General features: G+C 40.1%; 1 protein-coding gene across 1 annotated transcript in view; it reads right to left on the reverse strand.

The window, feature by feature from the left end:
- The window catches only part of mast1a (microtubule associated serine/threonine kinase 1a), an 80,570-nt gene that overhangs the window by 36,924 nt on the left and 18,833 nt on the right, over positions 1 to 24,813 (reverse strand). The window contains exons 3-5 of the mRNA XM_080880660.1: positions 1,630 to 1,718; positions 916 to 991; positions 323 to 395 (exon numbers count right to left, since the gene is read on the reverse strand). Coding sequence (XP_080736786.1) covers positions 323 to 395; positions 916 to 991; positions 1,630 to 1,718 — 238 coding nt within the window. The remainder of the gene's footprint in view (positions 1 to 322; positions 396 to 915; positions 992 to 1,629; positions 1,719 to 24,813) is intronic.

Genomic DNA, 24,813 nt, shown 5'->3' on the forward strand with positions numbered 1-24,813 from the left:
AACACTGATGTTTTTGAAGATCAAATCTGACAAATCGGATTAAGCATAAATGAAATGGGACAAATGCTATATCCTTTTTTTGTTCCATTAATCTGTATTTGCCTTTCAGGTAGCAAGGAATGTAGCAACGCACCAACAAGGTCAGGAAAAACAGACGGGATGTAAAGAATAAACAATGAAAATATGATGAAATCAGCCTTGCATATGTTTTACGGCAAAGGAAATGCATTAAATACATTAACCAGACAAAAAAATTCCAGCAATGATCACATTAAACTGCAGGAATGATAATCAAAGAGTTCGATCTTCTGCTGAAACCTACCGTTGAGCTGGGTGTGTTGGTGCCATATCCTGAGGAAGGCAAAGAAGCCAAAGACCATCTGCGACCATCGGCCCTGAGAAAAGAAATGAAAAACAAAAGTGAAAAACAGGAAAGCATATGTTAGACACAAAGGGAACCAAAAACTGTTTTTCTCTACAACTTTTAACAGCCAAAATTCGAAATGTCAGTTTCTATTTTTGTTCCTCCAAACAGGACAATTGGCTGTTATACCGGAGCAATTCTGCCACCTTCACTGCCTTTCAATCTATCCAATTACACTTTCACTCCTTTCATCCCTCTCTTCCCTGAGGCCTCCTCCGGCTGTCCCGGAGTCTGACACTTCCCCTGAGTGAGTGATGAGGGGGGACTCGTTTGGGCAAAGTCCAGGCACTTCGCCTGATTCATGTCGGCCTGTTGTCACGCCTCAGTCACACAGACCCAGGACAAAGCTGCAGCTCCATTTTACACGTGTGTGTGCGACTGAGTGGGTGTGTTCCCTGAAGGATTTCACTGTGTGTTTGTGTGCGTGTGTCTCAGAATAATCCTAACAGCAGTCAAGCTCCAATATTTTGCACAAAAGAAGTGATGCCAACCTTCGAGAAGAGGCAAAGGAGAAGTGGGCAGGTCCGCTTGGTGAGAAGTTGCGCGGGCTGTCCAACGGACTGCTTCCTAATAAGATACATATGGAGAAAAAACAGTTAAAAAAAAAAACAGACGCTCTGGGTTACCGGGCAGGGTAATAAACTAAAATACATTCTGTTTGTGGCTGTTTTACATTAAAAGTCAGTTGGTTTTGTTCACTTCCTAGAATATTCAGAATAACTGTGTCAAAAGCTTTAGGAAATGTACATCTCATTTCTAATCCCTCTGCTTATAAACATATGGGTCCATGTTTGCATGAGCGGGTTCTTGGATGTTTTTCTGCTCCTGCATGCAGATGCAATGAGACAGCCATGGGGATATTTTACAGCTTTCTACTGATCAACCTGACAGGATACACAGCCAATGCAAGCAAGCTGCAGACTGCATGCAAATGCAGAAAGAGTCAACAGAAAAAATATAATGACAATCCTTTGGCTGGTGTAAAAACAGTGAATGTAAATTTTGTTTTATTTTCAAACTTTGCACCTCATATAATTTTTCTTTTTTTCTTTTTATTTCAAATTTTCAACAATTTATTTTGGCTTTCATAGCAGATAATTGAGATGCTAAGAAACAAGCGGTGGGACAGACTGATATGATGTTCAGGAAAGGCAGCTGGAATCAAACTGGGAATGTGGTAAAACATATACATCGGGCATACTGACCTATGTGTCCGGGCAGTGGTGAGTGCGGTCGTGGCAGGGTGGGGGAGGTACTGGTCAGGATGAGGCTTTTCCGGTTACTGGTTCTGCAACTACAAACGTAAACAAGAACAAAGAACACCTCAGTATTTGTCTTCATTAGATCAATTAACAGCTGACAGCCCAAACGACTCAGGGAGCCCCAGGTTAATGAATACACTCGCCGAGCTTGGCCGTGCGCTTACATGACAGCCCAAATAACTCTATAGCCTGCAGTTAAATATTTGTGTGCACAAGTGTGCATGCTGTTTATCTTGAGTACACTATGTCATTCTGTGTGTGCATGTGCCAGAACATAATAGAGGATTTTATTGACATCTGCAGGTCCACAGGGGAGTGCGACAAAGCAAGACAGATTTTAATTTCCTCAAGGTCCAGCTGCATGATGGCTGCCGCTGTGAAATATAAAGGCTAGATTGATGGAGGGCAGGAACGAAGACAGGGAGGAAAAGAAGGAACAGGGAGGGCAGGTATAGACCATAATGAAGGAACGAAGTTATTGAACCATAAAGACTACACATGCTGCCGCCACTAGAGGTGCCGCTGTGCAGTTTGATGGAGAGTGCACAAGGGTCATTGTTTTATGTAACAGCTCATAAAGAGGGAAGAGGAATTTTCAGGTGCTCTTTTCCTGTAAGGATTGCTCGCAGGGCTTTAATGTCTCTGTGTGTGAGTCACATTAGTGCCCGTCAGAGCAGATTTTAGAAAGCAGCACCGAATCTGACAAACAACACAAGTTTGCTTCTTATTGCATCAGCTAGCATGCTGCTCTACATCTGTGCAGAAAGTAAAAAACAATCACAGCATTTACACCCAGGAGTAAAGAAAAAAAAACCCAAACATGGTCACACAACACACAAACCCTGTAATCTATAATCTACATCCCAGTCTTAGAGTTCCTCCCTACCTCCCTCATCTCTATCCTCTTTTTAAATGCAAATCTTCAGCGCTTGTTTCTAGCAGTCTGAGAAGTCTAACTGGCAGGATTTCATTGGTGGCAGTGCGCCTCTGTGGGTGCCAGCTGAGGGAGAGCTTGTACTCAGTGTTGCAGAACAGAAGACAAGCACATTGAAATATTTAAGGGGAATGCATTAGCTTTGGACAGAGGGCTAGAAGTGGCTTAACACCATACTTTGCTTCAACTCTCTTAAAACGAGAACAGAGGAAGGGGGAAGGGTAGCAGAGGAAGGAATAAAAAAAAAAAAGGCACAGAAGACTCGAGTGCACATTTCCTTGAACCTGTTTGAAACTCACTTTCATTTCCCTTCCTCTTTTTTCCTAGAGGCATGAAAAATCCACATTCTCACTGCTGCTCTTTCTCAAAACGCTGAATCGCTGGAGCGTACACCACTCAAGCTTCACTTCAGAACACGTTCTCAGCTTTTGATTCATGATTCATCGTATCTACAGGAGAAACACTCTATCAGTGACTCGTTAAATGGGAGTGATTCACTTTCAGGTCTAGTACCTAATGTTGCAAACCACATAATACTGGGAAGGAGCATTAATTCTACCTGCCTCCTTTTTGCGACTTTCCTCCTATTCTCTATTATCCCCAGTCACAACAAATGGTGTCACCATATTCTGATATCTCCATTCATGCCCAGATCCATATTGCTTTCTCCTTCTCCCAAATTAACTCTCTAAATGATGAATAATTGAAATGTGTGACGTCAGGAAAAGTCATTCTCTCCCCTAACTCCCCTTTAAGGCAATACAAGGTTGACTAAACTATTAAAAGCAGAATGAAAACCCTACAAAGGCAAAGCCATCTAATCTTCCTGTGGAGTTGAGAGCCTCTTTGCATTACAACATTATCTTAAATGAAATGCTTCAAAAGGGTATCTTGCCCTAAGCATTTGTACTGTAGCAAAGGTTAAATAGGAGCTCTGCTCTTTATTCTATACTCCAACTGCCAGTCACACCAGTAAAGGTCACCGTAAGAGCCCTGCTACTTCAATTCTGTTAAAACTAAGTGGAGCACATATGACAGACACAGTGGGGGAAAGGGGGGGCGGGTCGTAAAACCATCCTACCGTGGTGGTTGTATATTCCACTGTTTTTTTTTTTTGAGATCTCTTTCAGTGTACCTTTCTAACATTTACCAAGAAGTCCTGTTTTTAACAAAACCAGCATGAACACACATTTACAAAAGCTTTTACAAAACTGAAACCATCGACCTAGCTCAGTGCCTTGCAACCTACTGCAACCTGGTTTGTTTGGGTTACTGTTGTTAGACAGACTTACATACAGAGGCCAAATCAGTCACACATCAAAAGAAAGCCTCATAAAGTGCTTTAGTGCTCCTCGGCATAAAGAACCGCATTCTAGCATCAAACTTGATGCAGCATAATTAGGAATTTGAGTACATAACAGTAAAGACTATACAAAAAATGAAATAACACAAATTAAATAGCATTGCAATATTGTATATTACATTGCATTGTTCTAATATATATATATATATATAACATTGCATAATATATTTTCCTTTTTTGTTTACAGTTCATAAAAATATTGTTTGTTTTGTATAATTATGTGTGCACACACGATTTCCAGCTTTCCTGTGCTTGTATTTTAAGTTTAAACAACATATGAATGAAAATACTGGCAGTCACCAGCGCTGCCGCACAGCCTCCTGCTAGATGAATCTATGGCATAAATGTGAAAATTGGAAAGGGGAAATCTTTGATTTATTTTGTTCACAAGATTTTCAGAAAACTTGACCTCTAACCTCGACCCTGAGGTCGAGGTCACAGAGGTCACCATATATTGATCATCAACAGCTGTATAGCAGCATTTGTAAATTTTTCCTCAGCTTACGTGTTTATGTTCTCTTAACAAAACGTCTGTTTCTGTTTGTTGGATGTCTACTATATTGTCTCTCTGGCCACTTTATCAGTTTTAGCAGCGACTCTGATAATTAGGGGTGCGACGATACACAAAATTCACGGTTTGGTTCGGTTCGATACTTTGGTCTCACGGTTCGATATTTTTTCGATACAAAAAAATGTTCATGCTTTTTTAATTTGTTAAATTTGCCATGTTGCAACGAGCTTAGCTTCTGTCTTGCTAGCTTGCGCTGCGCTCAGTGGATCTGCGCTCGACAGTGCAGCCTAGGCGGAGTAGTCGAACGCAGATCCACTGAGCTCTCAACACAGACAGCATCGTCAGAAGAAAAGTTGATAAAATAAATAAAAAAATTTGTATTGTTCGATACATATGCATACCGAACCGAAAGCACCGTATTGAACAGTTCAATATCGATACGAGTATCGTTGCACCCCTACTGATAATTTGTTGTGATCCAGACTCAAGAAAGTGCTGGAAACATTCCTCGGACATTTCGGGCCATAGTGACACGATACTACTCAGATGCTGCAGATGTGTTGGCCTTAAATTTTTGATGTATTGTTTAAACACTGTTCATTATACCACCAGAGCAACCTGAGCCGTTGATTCCAGCTAGGATGGTTTTGCCGCAGATTCTGACCGTTTCATCTAAATGTTGCAGCACAAATTGCAACTCATCAGATCAAGCAACACTTTTCTAATCTTCTATTGTCCAATTTTGTTGCGCATGTGTAATAGCGGTTTCAGAGTCCCATTATTAGAGGTGGGTGTGGTCTTCTGCTGCTGCGGCCCACTTACTTTACTGCATGTTTTGTGTTCAGAGATGCACTTCTGCATGCCTTAGCTGTAACAACTGGTTATTTGAGTAAGAGCTGTCTTTTTATCAGCTCAAAGCATTTCGGCAATTCTCCTTTAACCTCTGGCATCAACAAAGCCATGTGATTGGCTGATTATTTATCTGCCCTAATGTGTGTTTGAACAGGTATATCTGTGGTTCCTTTTTTACTAAAACTACAATTTTAAGAGGAAATGGGAATGTGATGAGGTAAGACATGAAACAGTATTAAAACTGAAACAGTCAAAACACAGAAAAAAAAATCAGTCCTCGTGGATAATTAGCCGATGAACCAAAAACATTACAGTTTGCTCATTGCTGTATCTGGCGCACATTTCTGTCTCTTATTGTCTATATGTGTTAGAATGAATATGTTTGTATCTTGGACTGTTACTTTGATAAAACTTCATGTGGTTCACTTGATATTTTAAAGTCAAATTATAAATTCACCAATCAATTCCTATTAGCTGCAGCCCCAGTTATTATGTGTGACATCGTGGGGAGTGAATCGGTACAAAAAGGCTCACTAATGTAGCTATAGTTGCTCTGTTTTATGGGTATGCACACTCTATAAAAACTGTGTATTTACACCATTGTCCCTTCTCTAAGTGAGTACCAATAAGATCATTTAAGAAAGCTCATTAACTGTAAAATCCAATCATGTTCACCCTATATCCCTTCCTGATAATTAGTAGCAGTCAGTGAGGAATATAGGCGCTATAGGCGGCTGTTGGGGCTTCTGACTAACACGCCGTGGATACACTTCACTGGGAAAGCAAAGGAGATAAGAGAACTGGGAAAGCTGGTGTGTGTGGTAATGTGACTTTAAGTCACTCCGTCACGGTTATAGCCGTGCAGCCTGAGCTCATCTTCTTTCAGTCTGGTTAAGAAGATGTTAGTATGTGTGTGTGTTTGTGTGTCTCTGTGTGTATGTGTGGGAGAAACGTAGACGCAGTTAATACGCTGTACACTGCCGTCTTTGGATCATAAATCTGCCTCTAGTTTAGTAGTCAAATACAAACAGTTTACAGTTTGTCAGTTTACAGCCAAACAGTCCTGCAATACATCATCTGCCAGCTTCTCTGTTTTCAGGCTGACGGTGATATTTGGGCTCATTCAGTCATCCGTCTCATGGATGCATGAATTTTAAACATAAGAGGCTGAAGCGTCACTAAAAACAAGACTCTTTCCTTTTAAAATATTCAAACCACTTCAGATCAGATTAGGCCAATCAAGAGAAAATTCTCTCCATACAGAAGAAAGACGAAGAGAAACTGGGGGGGGGGGGGGGGGGGGGGGGGATGTACAATGTTACCATAGCAACAGATTTAGAGTTACACTCATGAGAAGCAAACGGCGTCATCTACAACTGTTTGGTTTTAACCAGAGCGCGCAGCAAGAAAAGAGACAGCTTGTATTAAATTAAATAATTAAGGTGAGTACGAGACTGAATCAGCTCTAACCTACAAAAAAATGTGGAAAAAGATTTCACCCGGCAGTGAACCTCAGTACTGAGAACCAGAGTCTGCTCACACAACAGAGCCAATGAGCGTTTGTGTGTTTTTCTCGTGAATGCCAGTTTTTTAATCCATCATAATCCATTGTGTAATCCATCATGCAGACTCAATCTGTGTGTGACAGAGGGCTAGTGGCGAGGCGGGAGGTTAGTGTCAATCAGGCGGCGTGTAATTCACTGGGGTCAGCGGTGCATGCTGCCATTGTGTGGGCCTCTGTGGACGGCGACCAGAGCTGACGAGAAAGCTGCGAGTGTGACGCTACTTTTAATATGGGAGGTAGAAGTAAAGTGTGTCTGCGTGACATTGTCATCTCTGTCAAAGCATAGCACATACATGTTTTTGTTGTTTTTTTGCTTCTAGGTATAGTCTAAAGAAACATCTCGAGCATGAAGAAGAGGTGGACATACTTGTTAAATGTTAAGGCTTTTCTTAACTGCTCAACAAATTAAGGCTGGGGAGCTGGCATGTATCCCAGCTATCATATGGGTATCATAGGAAGGGTACACCATCTCAGAGCATTCACTTTCTAAATAAGAGATGTTCTTGATTCCACTGGCCAGCAGGGGGTGACTCCTCTGCTTGCAAAAATAAGTTTGACTATGTAGAAGAAACGATCGAAGTGATCGCAATTCTTACTTCGTTTATAACATCGGTGCCAACTTTTACTACTGACTTTATGGTCTTGATCACAAGTGTGAAGTCTTTGTTAATACAAAGTTCCATTGGTTTTGTAAATGATGGTTTCCTTTAGAGTAAAACAGAAGTTAAAAAGAGTAAGAAATAGGGTGTGGTTCCCTCTGGAGTGAGAAGTTACAGAAGCTACAATGTGAGCGTGCTGTACTCTTTGATTACAGTCAGAGCCACTGCTAGCTAGCCACATCATCAAAACATGGGAAGCAAGCCAAGCTCAAGAATTCATAACGTGTAGTGTCACTGTGCTACTTCCATCTTTTATATACAGGCAATCATCTTGTAATATTAGCTGATTTTCCTACAAAATCTGCTGTTAATATTAATCAGTGACAAAGAGCAATTTTAACATGAGATTAATGCTGAGTGCAGATTAAACAGTCAACAAACGGAGCCCTGAGGTGCAATTTATATGCAATACGCTGGAGACATAGCACACGGCATCCAGGTTTGTAGCAGAAACTATCAAACATCCTCAGCAATGACAAGCTTCTGCTTCATTCACGTCCCCGTCAAGTACTTCTAACTAACAAGAACATGGTAATAAGCCACTTAAGGGAAACTTAACTCAACAATGTGATTATACAGAAGTTAAATACCACATACCACAAATATACATGTAGACAGCCAACAACCCCTGCCTGTGTCCCAATCTCCCAGTGATGAAACCCAGTGCTGTAAGTGGTTATGATGCTCTGGTCAGCTCACTACGAGGGGGTCAAAGGTTAAATCTGTGGTAATGACTCGTGCAGAAGCTTTGACGAGCAATTATCCCCCTACAGGCCTCTGGCTGGCATAGGGCCATTAGTATCTTACACACAAACACACCATGGAGAAAAACACAGGGTCAGTCCCCATAACACCGACCAAAAATTCAATAAACTGAAAATAAAAATGATGCAAACAATAACACATGGATGTGGGGGATTAAATCTGGGATATTTAACGCAATGCTGGGGCTGATATAGTCTCTCTCTGGAAGGATAAACAACCTGTTTTTAAATCAGCACAGATGTGACGTATATTGTAAGCTTCACCCCGAAGGAAAATTTGGGTTAATTAAAATCCAGATCTTCATATGTGATAATGAAGTATGCCTTAAAGTAAGAACTGGGAGCTGAGAACATAAAATTAAAATGGTACAAACTCTGTTTTGGGGTTATTTTGTACATTTCAATAAAACGCTCCAACTTTGTCCCATTTTGCTAGCAACACATTAACAACTCAAGGGTGACTCATGACTTTTCGACAGCACTGTACTAGTTTGAGATATGAAACACTTAGGTTTCTTTTCTCATTGATATCATAAAAGATTTCAGCTGTCTGACCACATTATAGTCAGACAGCTGAGCACACTAATTACAACAAATGGTCACTGATACAAACCCAGCAGCTCCGTATTAAATACAATCAATTAAAGGACAGCAGATTCTGAATGAACAGCCTAACAGTGCATGATGAGGGGTTTACCTGTCATAGGCTAACATGTGCATGCAAATAGAAAATCAGTCATGGTCCACCGGCGTACACACAACACCCACACGCACGCACACACACACACACATGGAATGGAAACACACACGTTTTTACCTACGTCCATTTCACCATCCATCAGATGGGTGTGAGCGAGCGCCTGTGCATGCTTAATGTGCTTTACCTTGCTGATTATTAACTCTCTCTCTCTCTCTCTCTCTCTGTGTGTGCGTGTGTGTGTGTGTTGTCTATCAGTCAGTGGTGTCATCTTCTGCTCTAAGTGCTGACTCACAGGGCACACAGGACACAAGACCTTTTCGATGGGTACACCATCGATCCATCCAGTCTCACTTCCTGTCAGGTGACATTCTCTGTCTCTTGCCAGGACCTCTTAAAATAGAGTGCATATTTACAACTGTGGGAAAAGGGCTGTACCTTATAAAATGCTGCCCCTTTAAATGTTGCCCCTTTAAGAGACTGGTCCTTGTTAGTGCATCCTCTGTTCTTACAGGCACATTGTGAAACGGTCACTGAGACCTGGATCGATCCCAAACTTGGGAAAGTGTCCAAATCAAGCCATGTGGGCAGATTTTTTGAGCATTGGACATCTAGATGGAGACTGAGAGAATGAATGAGTGATTCTGACAGGCAGCAGATGAAATAAAACAGGTGATGCAAAAAAAAAAAAAAGACAAAAGCAGAAAAGATAAATGATGATGAAGAAAACAGGAGAGCAACAACAGGACTGTCTGGATGTCAGGAGTTGCTGCAGGGGTTAGTCACATGGCCTTCTTGTTGCTATGCCATGTAGCACAGAGAGACATAAATAGAGGCTTTTGGTGTTATTCCTCATGAGAGACTAACCGAGGGGAAAGCGTGACAAAGCCGGACAAAAAAGTAACACCCATAGCTTCACCATTGTACAAGGCAGAAAAGAAAAGGCTATTTAAAAAATGACAAATAGAAGAAGAGGATTGAATAAAAGAGGTCACAGGAAAAATTTCAGCATGTCAAAAAACTATTTTGGAAATTTATGAAAAAGGGACAATGCTCACTTGTTACTAGGAGTTGCTGCCAATTCATTACTTAATACATTGCTGTGTTTTTTTTAAACCTAGCTGTTTATGCAGCTGTTGATTGTATAAGAAAGTTGGCTAACAGACAGTGAGGCTGACTGTTTAATTTGGTGACCGGTCTGCTGAAAACTTGTCATTCAGACTGACTTACTGGTTGAACTTGTGACTGACCATGTGGGTAGCCAATAGAGGAGACTGACAGAGTGCATTAACAATGAATAACGAAGGGATCGTGAACTCTACAAAAGCTTATGACTCAATTTTTAGCATTTTGTAAATGATTGCAAGTAGTTCCCATGAATGTCTGGCCACAGATTGAGCGTACAGCACCTTTAACATTTGCATGACCACTTTCAATTGGAAGGCGATTGCACAGACTGACTGCAATTACTCTGAGATCAGTTGGTGAAGGTTTGAAAATAACTGAAGTCTAATTGATAAATGCAGGCAGATTGTAAACATGCTGCAATCAATCTGAGTGAGTCTGTGCTGACAAGTGCAACTTCCCTGCGACATGTCTCTTTGCAAAAAGAGACTTAACTCTGGTGTATGGTCGTATACTATATAAAACCATGCCTTTCACCTGTGCTTTTTTTTGTTAGATCACTGTCCTGCAGCAACTATGTCACTATTTTGGTTTGAAATGTAAAAGGATCTTGTTGGACTTGTTGGATGTGAAATTCTGTTTAATGTTTCTATGTACGGTATGTAGACAGCAGAGGTCTTTTGATTTTTACCAATTTTTCACTGTTATACATTGTATTATTACAAACAGATTTGACCCTGATCCCACTGATTTCCCTACTGTTTGCAGCAATAAAGGTGATACAAAAAAGGTCACAGAGGAGATCGTATCACAACATGGTTAGAAGCAGCCAAGTACTCTACAGATGGGTTATTCAACCTGGTATGCATGTAAACCTGGTATCTAGGTTGCATTTTTTTTTTAAAGTTAAACATCTTTTGGGAAATCTGTTCAGATTTCAGATTAATAGCTCAGCTGCAATATCTACAGATCCCCTGATCTCAATCCCAACCCAAATCAGCTGATCTCCACCCCACCTCTTCATCTTTATGTGTCTGACTTAATCAGTGTCATTTCTGTTAACATGGATGCCCTCTCTGCGCTGGGGTCTTGCTGCTGCTCTGCCTTTGGCTTTCCATGGAACGATGGAGAGTTGCCAGCAGAGAGCTACATGCCAAAAATAAGTTACTGTGGATGGAACTAATTTCCTTTTAGCTGTAGTTGTTCTGGACTGCTTTAATTCATTGTTAGGTGTTAATTGAAAGATGCCTATAAGTCTTGTTTTGTTGTGTACTGAGTATACACAAAGATCAGTAATTAGCTTAGCTTAGCATAAAGAACATAAATTAAGGTTGGTTGAGGAATGACGGTATATTAAGCTGTACCGAAATCTTCACCGGTTCTTGGAACAAAACCTGGACGCCTCACCAAGTTCACACGTGTTTGTTTGCTAAAAAGTATCAAAGTGTCTGTTTAATCAAATCAACATGGACACGTCACACCAATCACAGCTAATAAAAGACTAATTTAAAGGCTGCAGCGCACACTGCTAATTGATTGTGGTTACAACCTTGTGAACCTTCGTGAAAGGTTCTTTCCTATCAAGAGAAAACTCAAGTTGGATTAGATTTCTTAACTTAATTTTTATAACTACTTAAAAAAGACAGCTCACATTATCACAGAAGCAGCAGCACAGCACAGCTTTCTGTGTATTATGAAAAAAGTATGATGACACAACATGGCATTCAAAGATTCACTGGTCTCAAAGCAGTGCCTCAGTCAGGGCCGAGCTCATAAATATGACAAATAAATAAATAAAGTACTGGGTACAATAAAAATCCAGACATCTATTTCAGTCACATCATTCCCTCTATAGATGAAGGTGTTGTCAGATGTCCTGTTAAGGTGTGGAAGTGTATCCTCAGGCAGAGTGATGCAGCAGGAAGTTGCGGTAGTGCGAAGAGCTATCTGGCTCTTTCTGCATGTGTCTATCAGGCCTTTCATTTGCTGGTTTCCTGTTTGTCTGCATTACTCTCTCCACATTGCGTTGATAGCTGTGTCAGCTGTCTGCAGAGACTGCATGTGGAGACCCGAGAAGTGCTCTGAATCACTGCAACAACGGCATTTCACTTTGTTCCCTTCGTGACCTCATTCACAGCAAATGATCCGTAGCCACCACCTCATAAAGAATAAAACCCTTCCATGAGTGAGCAGCACTCGTTTGCGTTAGTAGGGAGTCTCATGTCTAGCACACATTAGAAATCACGTGATTATGGGTAATGCATGTGAGTTCACAAGAAAGCAAAGGCACAACATCTCTTGGAGATAGCAGTGGGGAGATTAACTCAGTGTTCCAAGACAGAAAAATGACTCAACTATAAATGAAACCATTTTGACATTTTCTTATCAGATATGTGACAACGCTGTTACCACAAGATGATTTAGTGCTAGGAAGTATAGATGTGCCTTTACAAAAACAAAGCTGTTCTCAGTTTGCATTTCTTTCTACAGTCGCGAAGTTTGAACCACTGTCAAAATTACTGTGCATATAGAGATCATCAAGTGCTCTGTTCTCTGTCTGTAGTTAAGTGTGCATCACAGTGTACCAAGAAATACTGTGGCCATCAGCATGAATACAAGGCAGAATGGACCTCTGGCCTCAAAAAGGCATTTTCACCCCGAGAACTGCAGGTCACTGGATATTATCTCCTTTTTTGGACCCTTTCTGCAAACTCTAGAGATGCTTCTGTGGGAAAGTCCCAGTAGATCAGCAGTTTCTGAAATACTCAGACCAGATCATCTGACAACAACAATCATACAATGTTGAAAGTCACTTAAACTACCTTTCACCCCGATTCTGAAGCTCAGTTTAAACTTCAACAGGTCGTCTCAACCATGTTGTATTGAATGTCTGCCATGTGACAAGCTGATTGTCAAAATCTATTAATTCACATTTTTATTACTTTTAAGTTGTTGTTTGTTTTTTTTATAAATACACCAAATCATGCATACTGCAATCACATCTTTCCAAACATATTTAGTTTTTGTAATCACAAGCGAGTCAAGAGCAGAGACAACTTCTCTTTCTCATATTCATAAAACCCACCCACAATCTTATGATTATTAAGACAAAATTTGAATAATCAAGCAATCGCCTTAGTCCTACTGTTCGGTACAATATGAGGGCGTTATGTTAAGTTCGTAAGTGAAGTACTGCTGCAGTCATCAAAAGATGCTTAAAATGTTACAGAAGTAACATTTTATATGAAAATCCAGGCTGATCATGTTACCTTTAACCAGAGATGGGCACGCGTTACTGTAATCTGATTACTTTTTCAAGTAACGAGTAAAGTAATGGATTACTATTGCAAAAACTGTAATTAGATTACCGTTACTTTCCCGTAGTAACGCTGCGTTACTGCGTTACTAAAACCGTGATTTTTTGCCAGAATGTCTCACGACAGTGACGTAAGCGAGTGCGCTGTTAGTGACAACAGCTGTGTGCAGATCAACAATGGATCATATATGGAGTGCAGGAGAGAGTATGAGCGTGCAGCGTTTAAAGCGTGGAAGTACTGACCTTATTTTAAGTTTGATTCCATAAAAAGTGACAAAAACATTAGCGTCCATCGTGCGTGGGAAGAAAACTTCTTTTTACAGCGAAAAAAACCCCTAAACTTCCAAGCAAGCACTGAGTGCGCAACGACATAATGGGAAACTCACAGAGAATCTCGGCGGATTCTTCAACTGACCGCGGCACACCTGCACCAGGGTAAACCTCCGCCTACCGCAGTCCTGCTTTACAGGTGAAAATAGAGCAACAGGACCGCTGAGTCTTTGACTTTATTTATTTCCTGCTGTGTTTTACTTGCATCTATTTGAAATAGTGAGTGTAAACACAAAAAATATTTTATTTTATGTGCTGGAATGTGCAGAAAATAGGTTTAAATGTTAAACTAATTTATTCAAGTCAGAGAATGTTGCATAAAGTTAAAAGATTAAAACTAATAAAACAAGTTAAAAAAAAGAGACTTTTCCATTTGATTACATTTTGTATGATGGATTATGTAGAAAAAGTAGAATTGGGCTGAAAGATCTATCGCTTTATCACCTCTTCAGGTTGTAAATCGTGTTTTTAAAAAGTAACTAAGTAACTAAGTAATAATTACTTTTGAAAATAAGTAATCAGTAAAGTAACGGGATTACTTTTTTGGGGAAGTAATCAGTAATTAGTTACTGATTACTTTTTTCAAGTAACTTGACCAACACTGCCTTTAACACATTTAACTAATTATTTAACTAAGGTTACGATATATGACTGTGGTAACAAGCATTGCAACATGTTTTATGGATGTAAATGATAAACAAACACAAAAACAATATCACTCTGACAAAATAAGACAGACTTTTGCACTAGTGCGCCATATCTATTCATATTTACTGAAAACATCATCCACTTTAAACCTTATTTCACATACCTCATGGAGAAAGCGACTCTAATATGTGTCTGAAATCTCAGTAAATTGCTGATAAATAGACATCAACTTGTTTTGTGTTAAACTAATTTGACACAAATATTTTCTGTTTGCAAGATCAAAATGAGCTCAGTGTTCTTGGTCAACTCTAATAAGAGTTTTCAATAACTCTGCATGTAAGAAATTTATACTGAATAAAATAACGGACACTAGCTGCTCAGTTAATTTCAAAGCTTTCCTTGTGCTGAATAATAAAGATGAACTTAAGAAAATGTATCTTTATCTAAAAATGTCTTATCAGAAGATTCAGGTTTGATATCATGCAGTTCAGGTTTGCCAGGCTGTCATCCAGCTCAGGGGTCTATATGATAAGTTGTGTTATAATGTCATCGCAATATCAGAGTTGAACCAAAAACAGTCTGTGTGTTTTGGTCCAGGCTAGCCTGAACACCAGCCAGTAACAGATGGTGCTGTCACGGTACAAACAACAGGCATACAGCACGGAGAAGAGAATCCATGTTCGATGCTGAACATTTTCTTTACTACCTTTCTCTGCACAGCTATTTCAATAAAAAACAGCAGAGCAATAAAGCTGCTCAAACACCAAATGACAGACCCAGGTTTTATGCATCTGCTGCTGCAAAGTGCAGATAAGCAGGTTCCTGTTTTTAACCTCATACATGAACACTGTGCTGACAAAAATATCTGAAAAAGGACCATTATTTTGTAGCATCTAAAAGCCATAACACCACTGAGTATGTGCTCAAGCAGATAATTGTGGAACCTACTTATGTCTGGGTATCAGGTCCATCAACATAATGTATGCTCTATTGAAGCTGAGAGTTTCTTGTTGCAGAGACCACAACAACATCTGCACATATCAGATTGGTACAATGGAACTAGTATTTACAATATTTAATGAAGTTAGATTAGAGTAGCAACATGTAATAAAGCCTGCAGTTTGGTGCCCAGTTAGTAAAGAGGAAGATTCAGCTAACAGGAAAACTAAATACTAATGATCGCTCCTTCTGAGTCACAGTCTTTCCTTTGCGTTGCAAATGAAAAATAAACATTAACACCTGCATGTGAGTGGGATGAAACGTCATGAGTTGACCTGATCATGAGTGGGTTCATTGGTACACTGCATGATGTCCAAAATGAATATATATATATATATACAGTATGTGAGAGAGAGGTAAGGTCTCTGGCAAGAAAGCCATTAAGACTTCCTTCACTTGTTTGTCATCCAGTTTGAATCTTTTAATTCTCCTTTCGTTTCCCTGCCTTTCTTTCAGGATCTCAAAATCCAGAGCAACAAACCTCCAGAGTTTACCTTTAGATGGTGAAATCAAGTAAGACAGAATGAAGCAGACAAGGACTCAGACTCTATTGTCAGGGGCTGCACTTAAACGTACACTGAGACTCTGCTTCAGGCTCTGCCTTTCCTCCCACCCCACTCTCCTTCTTCCTGCTGCTGTCTCGTGCCTCCTGTTCTCTTTCTTACTCACACACTTTTACTGTCTTCCTCTAGCTCAATCTGTTTGGAGTGGACACAAAGCATTATCTCTCTTAATTGCCACAGTCGGCCAAGAAACCCCACACACAAACACACACACAAAAGAAAGAGAAAGGAAGATAATTAAAAAACGCAGATTAAGAGAGGAAGCAGGGATGATATTTATAACACAGAACCTGGGACGGGTGAATGTTTTTCAGTGCTCGTGCTGATACAATAATTGAGTCTCAACACTTTTACAAAATCAGTATGCATAACAGGGATGTCACCAGAACTTATGATACCTTTGTTATTAAAATTATGAAAATGTGATAAAGCTTTATTTTTTTAAGATGTAAATATCACAGGTAGCACATACATATATTCCTTTTTGTAACAGGATTGATACCAACAGTGCAATCACACAACAGCAGCACTGTAGACAGGCAGACACACAGCCCCTCCCATCACTAGCAGCTGAACACCAGAACAGCAGCACAACAAACGTCTTAAAGAACAACACTGTGGCGAGAGGTCAGTAAAGCTCCCATTTAAACAGTTATCATAAATATTAACCTGGCTGTTGCACACACTAACGTTATGTGTTTAACTAGTAGCAATGACCCACATTAGCAGTCTGCTAAGTTATGGTTAAGGTAGCGGCTAACGGCTAGCGGCTATGGCTAATAATAAAATAATGTCACTGTTGGGGCTAGGCAGCAAATATTATCAGTCCTGACCATCTGTAAGGTTAATAGACAGTCTGTTCACCAGGTTTCAGCCAGCAAACATCACTGAAACCTAGACGTCCTGTCTCTGGTCAAAAGTGGCAAAAACTGAACTGTAAATGGACAGATGTTGATGTTGTTTCGATCTAGAATAGAGGGTAAGTCATACGTGTCTTACAAAGTGAAAAATATAGATCAGGTCATTACAAAGAAGGAATGAAATACATTTTTTAAAAACAAATGTGGCTAGTACACTGTTCTGGACAATGTCATATCCACGTACACTGATTAGCATAACCAAAACCTTCTTTTACAAAACACAGCATTTTATATTTTAGTCTAAAATATTATTTTATTCTAATCAATAACGAGATTGTCCCAGACTGAAGCAGGTAAAAGTTCACCAACAAGTACACAGAAAAAGTGGCAGTCTGCCTTAACTCTTTGTGATCACTAATGAAAATGTGTTGCCAACTCACCAGAAGCACAGGAGACAAACAGGGCTGGAGCTGAATACATTTGCACGGAACATCATTGTTCTAACTCTTATTTTTAAAAATGCCTTTTGTTTTTTTTTCCCCTTTTCAGCATTTACCTGGATATTGGCATCGGATTTGAAAATACAGTACTGTAAAAACCCTAAAGCAAAATTATGTTTAATAAACATGTTTTCTGCAAGATCTCTGTCGAAATTAAACTTAAGAACTGGCAAATTATTTGTTTGCATCTTAGCAAAGAATAAGAAAACACGATTATGAATCTAACCAGGCATCTGATGCCAACAGTACTTGACAGCTTTCCATATTTAGTGCTGCAGACAGTGCCAGGTCAGTGCCAGCAAACATAAAAACTCGAACGGTCAGAAAATTAATCAATAACAACTTTCATGAATGACTAATTGCCAAGACAAAAACAAGCCAAAAACGAGCACAGGATCACTGGATTCATATTGATGTAAATTCATACTGCGGTGGATCTGTATTGCTATTTTACAGTCATCTGTGTAAATATAGACACGAGTTCAGATCATACAGGGAATTCAAACAGACATATACAGTCTCCCAAATAAATACATTTTCTCTAAGCCACATACAGTAAGTGGGGTGGCTTTACTCCTGTTCACATACAGCACATGGAGAGGGACAGTGAAGAGTCCGACTAATGCCCGTGAGATGACACGAGATGAGAACAATTAATCACAGTGGAGACCGGCGAGGAGGGGATAATGGGGGAGGAAAAAAGACACAATGAAAAAAGATAGATGGAGGATGCTGGGGACAGAGAATAAAGGAAAGAGAGAAGGTGGAGGAGAGGGAGAGAAGTGAAGAGGAAGGCACGAGCTTTGCCAGGCAGCCAGCACTCTAGTACTGCCCACTGCTGGCTCTCTGCTACACAAGCACTCCCTGGACACTGGAAATGCTTTCACTTCATAAAGCTATCTCTGACACGCAGGCTACTAAACAAGCACACACATACCTTCCAGAGTGAGTGTGCCAGACAGAGCCCACCTAACAACCCATAATCTAAAGCATGTGCAACTCTAAAATACAAATAACAAGTCTTATGCTGGACTGTATTGTAAAATAGAGATGAGCACACATAAGGAGTGTATAAGCAAACAAATGATGCATTTATAAAAACCCTCCTGCCATATACCTGTCACATATAAAAACATGCTGTGTGCACAGAAGCACATTATACGCACACATATGTATGCCAAAAAACAAACACACAAGTACACACACCATATTGCTGAAGCTAAATGGAGACAGGGAGACAACTGTGAGACAGCATGACAGTTGGCAGGGACAACGGACACATCATGGAAAAACACAACAACCTCCTCCGATGAATCAACACATACTAACAACAGCAGGGCACCACACCGGTCACAAAGACTGCACGTTGACATATTGCTGGCGTTTACCTTTTTGTGCGTCGAAACATGTTGGTAGCGGCAGAGGCTGTGTTGGCAGATGAACATGAGAGCAGCTGAGCCTCCACACGTACACACACCGAAATAAACTCTCTCACACACACACACAGGCTCGCGCTCAGTCAAGAAGCAGCGATTACGCTCCACGCTGGCATGTCAGCTTCCTCTGGCCAGTTAAAAACACACACACACATTCTCTCTTTGATGTCTGTACACGTGAGCATGCCTACAGGAGTGTGTGCAAGGGAGAGAAGAGGGATTTGGAAATGTCATCTGTGTTACAGATGAAGAAAATGAGAATTTAAGTTGGAAAAAAAGGAGAGACGGGGAGAGAGAGGAGACAGGGGGAACAGGCTGCCGAGCATCCCTCTCGGAAGGAGAGAGGATTGTGGAGCTGTTTTCAAGGGTATCGTGCCAAGCCAGGAAGTGTACAGCGACAGAGCAAAAGGGGGAGGGGGGCACCAAAGAGAGTGAGAGAGAGAGAGAGAAGGGAGGAGGAGAACGAGATAAAGGGAAGGGGTATATGCTGTATGAATGAGAGAAAGAAAGAAACAGCATGTGGGGGGAACGCAAGTGAGAGTGCAAGAATAACAGAGTGAAAGCCAATCAGAGGTGGAGAGATGAGGGGGGCAGTGAACTGGAGACTAATGTGAATGACAAGAGAGACACAGAGAGAGGCAGAGAAAGAAAGAGAGGAGGGACACTGCAATGTGATTTTCATGTGTTATTTTGTGTGTTTTTGTGTATGCTACAGCTTACACATGAGCACCACCAGACAGGGAATGACATCATTTAAAAAACAGACCATTCAAGGACAATGATGTTATATTTTTCTTTCTCTCTTTTCTGCCCCATGTACTGATGCCAACATTAACTGCCCTCTGTGTTTGTATAGTTTGCTTTAAATATTATATTATCATTATATTGTATTATCGTCAAGGGCAGCAGAGTGACACAGTGGTTAGATTTGTTGCCTCACAGCAAGAAGGTCCTGGGTTTGAATCCACTGGCTGACTGTGTGGAGTTTTTACAGTCCAAAGACATTCATGTTAGGTTAGTTGGCCATAGTGAATGACTGTCTGTTTTCTATGTGTTAACCCTGTGATAGACTGCCAACCTGTGCCATGTGTACAATTATGATAGCTGGGATAGGATCCAAATGGATGGATGGTATTAATGTATGTAGGTTTCATGATAAACAACAACTACTAACATGTTTATTTTTTGATAATATTATCAAGCCTTGTAGTGCAAAATCTACTTGCATTAACACAAGAATTAGAAGAAAGCTTTTTATAGTAACATTCAGGCTGGTTAGATAGCTGACAGTAAATTATGAAGCAATTTGTTTTTTAATCTTAAAATCACAATATTTTCCTAATTGTTATTACTTGCTTTCATTGCCTGACCCTAACCACAAATGTGTTGTCTCCCAGTCTGCTCATAGATCATCAAAAGGTGATGCTTCATTAATTCAGTCAATCAAAAATGGCCTCTGAAGCTCTGTTACTACAACTAAACTAGGTCAGGTTTGCAGTAATGTAATATTAGATATTCTAGGAGCCATCATTGCTTACTGCCTACGATACACACGTGCATTTAGTCAGAAAATTTTGACACCAATACTCTGGGTTTTTAATAAAACACTAAGTACTTTCTTGCTTTGCAGAGGCAGGTGATAAAAAGTCAAAATAATTACTGGTGTTCATGTGCAATGCAATGGTATGGGGAGCTCTATAACACAGAGGACCTACCAGGCGTTTTGCTACACTACAATACTTATTTAACAGTAGGATAAATTTATCCTTAGATCTTCTGTTAGATTTATTGGGATAATCAGAAAATATATGCAAACTCATCCCTTAAAAATATTTCTTTAAGCCAGTTATTGGTTGGTATGTTGCCTTTTTTCTATTTTTAGTTACTCCCACATGCATTGTTCTACTGCTGGAAATTAGTACTTATCTGCAGATACAGATGGGGAAGTGAGAAATTACTGAAAAACAACAGTTGTGATCATAAGTTTAAATACACTCATTGTGGGCAGAATTTTCTGTAATCCACACGGGTTCAAAAGTAAACATACAGGCTCAAATATATCCATACACTCACTTAAATCCTTTAGTAATTTGTGCTAAATGTTTTACAGGGTCTTTTAACTTATCAAGGTCAGGGTCTATTAATGTATAGTTATTGATCATGATTGAGTAGAGTTGGTTTTTTTCGAGGTCTGAAAGAGGACCTTAACTGTAAATGTCAGTTGGGAGGAGATTGGTTAGGATGTTCAGGGACCGGCAAGGCTCAAGCCTGCCATGAACTGAAAACTGCAGGAATACCAGTATCACAGTGACACAGTGAGTTTTACATCACCATGTACTGGGAGGTTGGCACTTAAAAAATAAGCCTCTGCTCCAAAATCAAGACCTTCAAGCTTGACTGAAATTTGCGGCAGCCCACATGCACAAGCCAAATGCCTTCTGGAGAAAACTTTTATGGTCAGATGATACAAAGACTGAGCTGTTTGGCCACAATAACAAGACGTATGTTTGAAGGAGTAAACGTGAGGCTTTAAAACCTAAGAACATTGTACCAACTGTCAAGGATAGTGGTGCTAGCAAAATGCTCTGGAGCGTTGCTGCCAGTGGTAGTGATACATTGTACAAAGTGGATGGAATAATGAAGAATTGGAAGAAGGACTACCTCCAAATTCAACATCTAAAAGGCTGAAACCTGGACATATTCGGGGGTTCCAGCAGGACAATGATCAAAAGAACTTTTGGAATGGCCTTTCCACAGCGCTGACCTCCTCTAACCCTGTTAAAATTTTGTGGACTATGGTTAAAATTTGAGTCTTTCCTAGCAAACCAAACAAATTTAAATTAATTCTACCAATTCTGATAAGAAAAGCAGTCAAATGTCCAGCCATAGAACGGTAGAAGTTTTTGATGGTTACCAAAAGCAATCAAGATGACCAAGATGTAATTTGCTAAGGGAAATTTAACCAAATATAAGAAAATCAAAAATAAGCTTGTTCACCCAGTTCTTACTTTTTAAGTCATTAAAGATGTATGCGGCTCAGTCATTCCACCCTGTAAAAAGAACAGCTCAAAGAAATCATTAAAAGCCCTAAATCCCCATGATATTCATGCCCATGATGACAGCGTGTAAACTTCTGACCACAGCTATATGCCAGCCTTTTACTTTAATGCATGCATATAGAAACACACTGACACAGTTATGTTTTTTTTTCTAAAATATGAAATGCCAGATTGGATGAGCTCTGGCACTTGTCTCTTTGTCCTAGATATCACAGGAGCTGCTCTGCAATGCCCAACCACGAGAGATGTCATTTCTGTGTGTGTGTGCATATATGTACGCCCTCCCTCCCTTTGAAACAAATCCACCAAATGTTAAAGCTGACGTGGGGTGACAGTTGCACAGTAGTGCTGAGGGGAGTAATTCAATAATGGATGCCGTCTCTAATGTGGGAGTCTGGGTGGATAAAATATACATGGGAGAGAAGAGAAGGAGAGAAGGGGAGGAAGTGGGAGGAGGGCGGTGATATCATTGAAACACAGTGGGGGTCACAGAGAGAGGGATGGGTGGCATGATATCATATAGAAGACAAGGTGGGTGTTTCCGTGTTTCCGTGTTTTCTTGTTGGTGACCCGCCTGTCCTTCAATTTATTTTCTGCATAAACTGTCAGTCATTACACCCACTGCCCAACACGACACGCATGTAAAGAAAACCCAAAAGCAGCACCAGCTGTGAGCCTCCAGCTCTCCAGCATCATCTTCATGTCATGCTGTGACATCTGCCACCCTTCCACACAGGTCAAAGGTCACGGACAAAATACATCCAATGACAGCCGCTGGAGACACACATACATGATTCACATAAGAGCGCACACAAACACGCATGGCCAAACCGAGTCTAACAGTAAACTGCAATAAACGTGGATACAGACGCACATTAACTACCCCTGGCATGTATAAGCTAACAGTGTCAGACTACTGCTAGCAGACATTACCTCTGCTCAGAGTAAGATGTATACAGAATACTAAACAGAGAAGTACACGCAATAAAAAAAATGAAGTTAATAATAATTTTTTTTTAAACTGAGCTCTATGGGGAGAATTAATACCATGCTTCATATTTATAACCCCCTAAACGACCAGGACAGGCAGTACAACAATAACAGTTTACATGACAAACTGACATGTGAGCGAGCTAGGCGATTCACATTCAACTCATGCACAGCAAAAGTGGGCGAGCTGAAAATAAGCAGGGGAGGGAGGAAGGCATGGCTACATCGATTTCAGAAAATTTTCAAGGATTTCAACACTTGAAGCAATGACAGCAAAGAGTTAGCATATAGAGGAAAATTACACTGTCCTCCAGGTTCAAAGGTATTTGCCGGCTGCATGTTGAGCAGAAGGCAAATTTCCAAATTCTCCCTGATTTTGTGGAAGGCTTTTAACAGCAGGAGCAGCAGCAAAAGAGAGGACACAGCCAAAAAGTAAAGAGCAATTAAGACGGATGGGAGGAATAAAACAATGCTTCTGATTTTTAAGAACACCAAAATTTTTATTATATTGGCTTCCAGTATATAAATCTAGATTTAAAAATAAAAATACTCGTTTAGTTCTATTCTTATGTTGCATTCCAAGGACAAAAGAATCAATGATAAACCAGCAAAAAGTGGGGAACTTGGTTTCAGCACCATGGACAGAGACTCGCACGTCGTTTAAGCTTCTTTTATACATACATATATTTCATATTTTAACCAACATAGCTGTCAAATGTGAAGGGGTTTCACACGTTTGTGCCACACTGCGAGCCATTTTAATTGGTTCTGTTAAACCTCCAAACTTTATTCTATCCCATTCACTCCTACACTTCACAAAAAGCACCTAACTTAAGCAGAGTTTCCTTTCAGTATGAAAAGTCAGTCATATTTTTGTGAAGCTGACTCTGGATTCGATAGCTTTAACGTGGGACATTATGAAGGAATTCCCATTAATCATTTCATTCAAAGGCACAACTACAGCAAAGTGTTAGTGGGTCTTTTTCTTATAGTTTTCAAGTTATAATCTTGATGAAGTCATGTACAAAATGAGTCATACACTGCAGCCAACTCAACCAACATTTTTTGTGTTTGCAATATGAATGTTACTTAAACTTAAAACACAATGAGCGTCAGGCAACCTAAAATTATACAGAGACTCTTATTTTCTATTATTTATAAGCCGTTTCTTTCTTGTATTTTTTTCTCTCACAATGGGCATCGGACATACCCAGGGAAGTGTGAGTCATGCTGATTCTAAAAATATCTGCTTCGTGTTTTTTTTCTTCATCTGCAGCCAGGAGCCAGTCAAGACAAACCGAACTTAAACTAAAACAAAACCTCAAAATAAAATAAAAGTGGGCGTAAATTTAATTCTGAAATATTAAGCGGTGTGCATAAATATTAACTGGATAAGCATTTAATTTTTAATATTGGGAAGTCAATATACACTCATGGTCACTTCATTAGGTACACCTGTTCAACTGCTTGTTAATGCAAATGTAGAATCAGCGAATCACATGGCAGGAACTCAGTCAACCTGCTGAAATTCAAACATCAGAATGGGGAAGAAAGGCTATTTAAGTGACACTGACCGTGACATGGTTTTTGATGCCAGACCGGCTGGTTGGAGTATATCATTTGATTTAAAGGGATTTTCCAACACGACCATGTCTGGAGTTTATAGATCAAAGAAAAATATCCAGTGAGTGGCAGTTGTCTGAGTGAAAATGCCTTGCTCATGTCAGATGTCTGGGGATAATGGCCGGACTGCTTCGAGCTGATAAGAAGGCAACAGTAAACCAAATAACCACAATCAACCAGAAATACCAACTGAGCATCGTTTAAGATGCTACCAGAAAATTGTTGCTCATCTTCTGATGGCTTCTTCCAGCAGGATACCACATCAAGTTGCAAAGCTCAAATCATCTCAAACTGGTTTCTTGAGCTCTCTGTACTCAAATGGCCCAATAGAGCC

This window comes from Rhamphochromis sp. 'chilingali' (genome assembly GCF_963969265.1).
Source record: "Rhamphochromis sp. 'chilingali' genome assembly, chromosome: 4".
Classification (NCBI taxonomy): Eukaryota; Metazoa; Chordata; class Actinopteri; order Cichliformes; family Cichlidae; genus Rhamphochromis; species Rhamphochromis sp. 'chilingali'.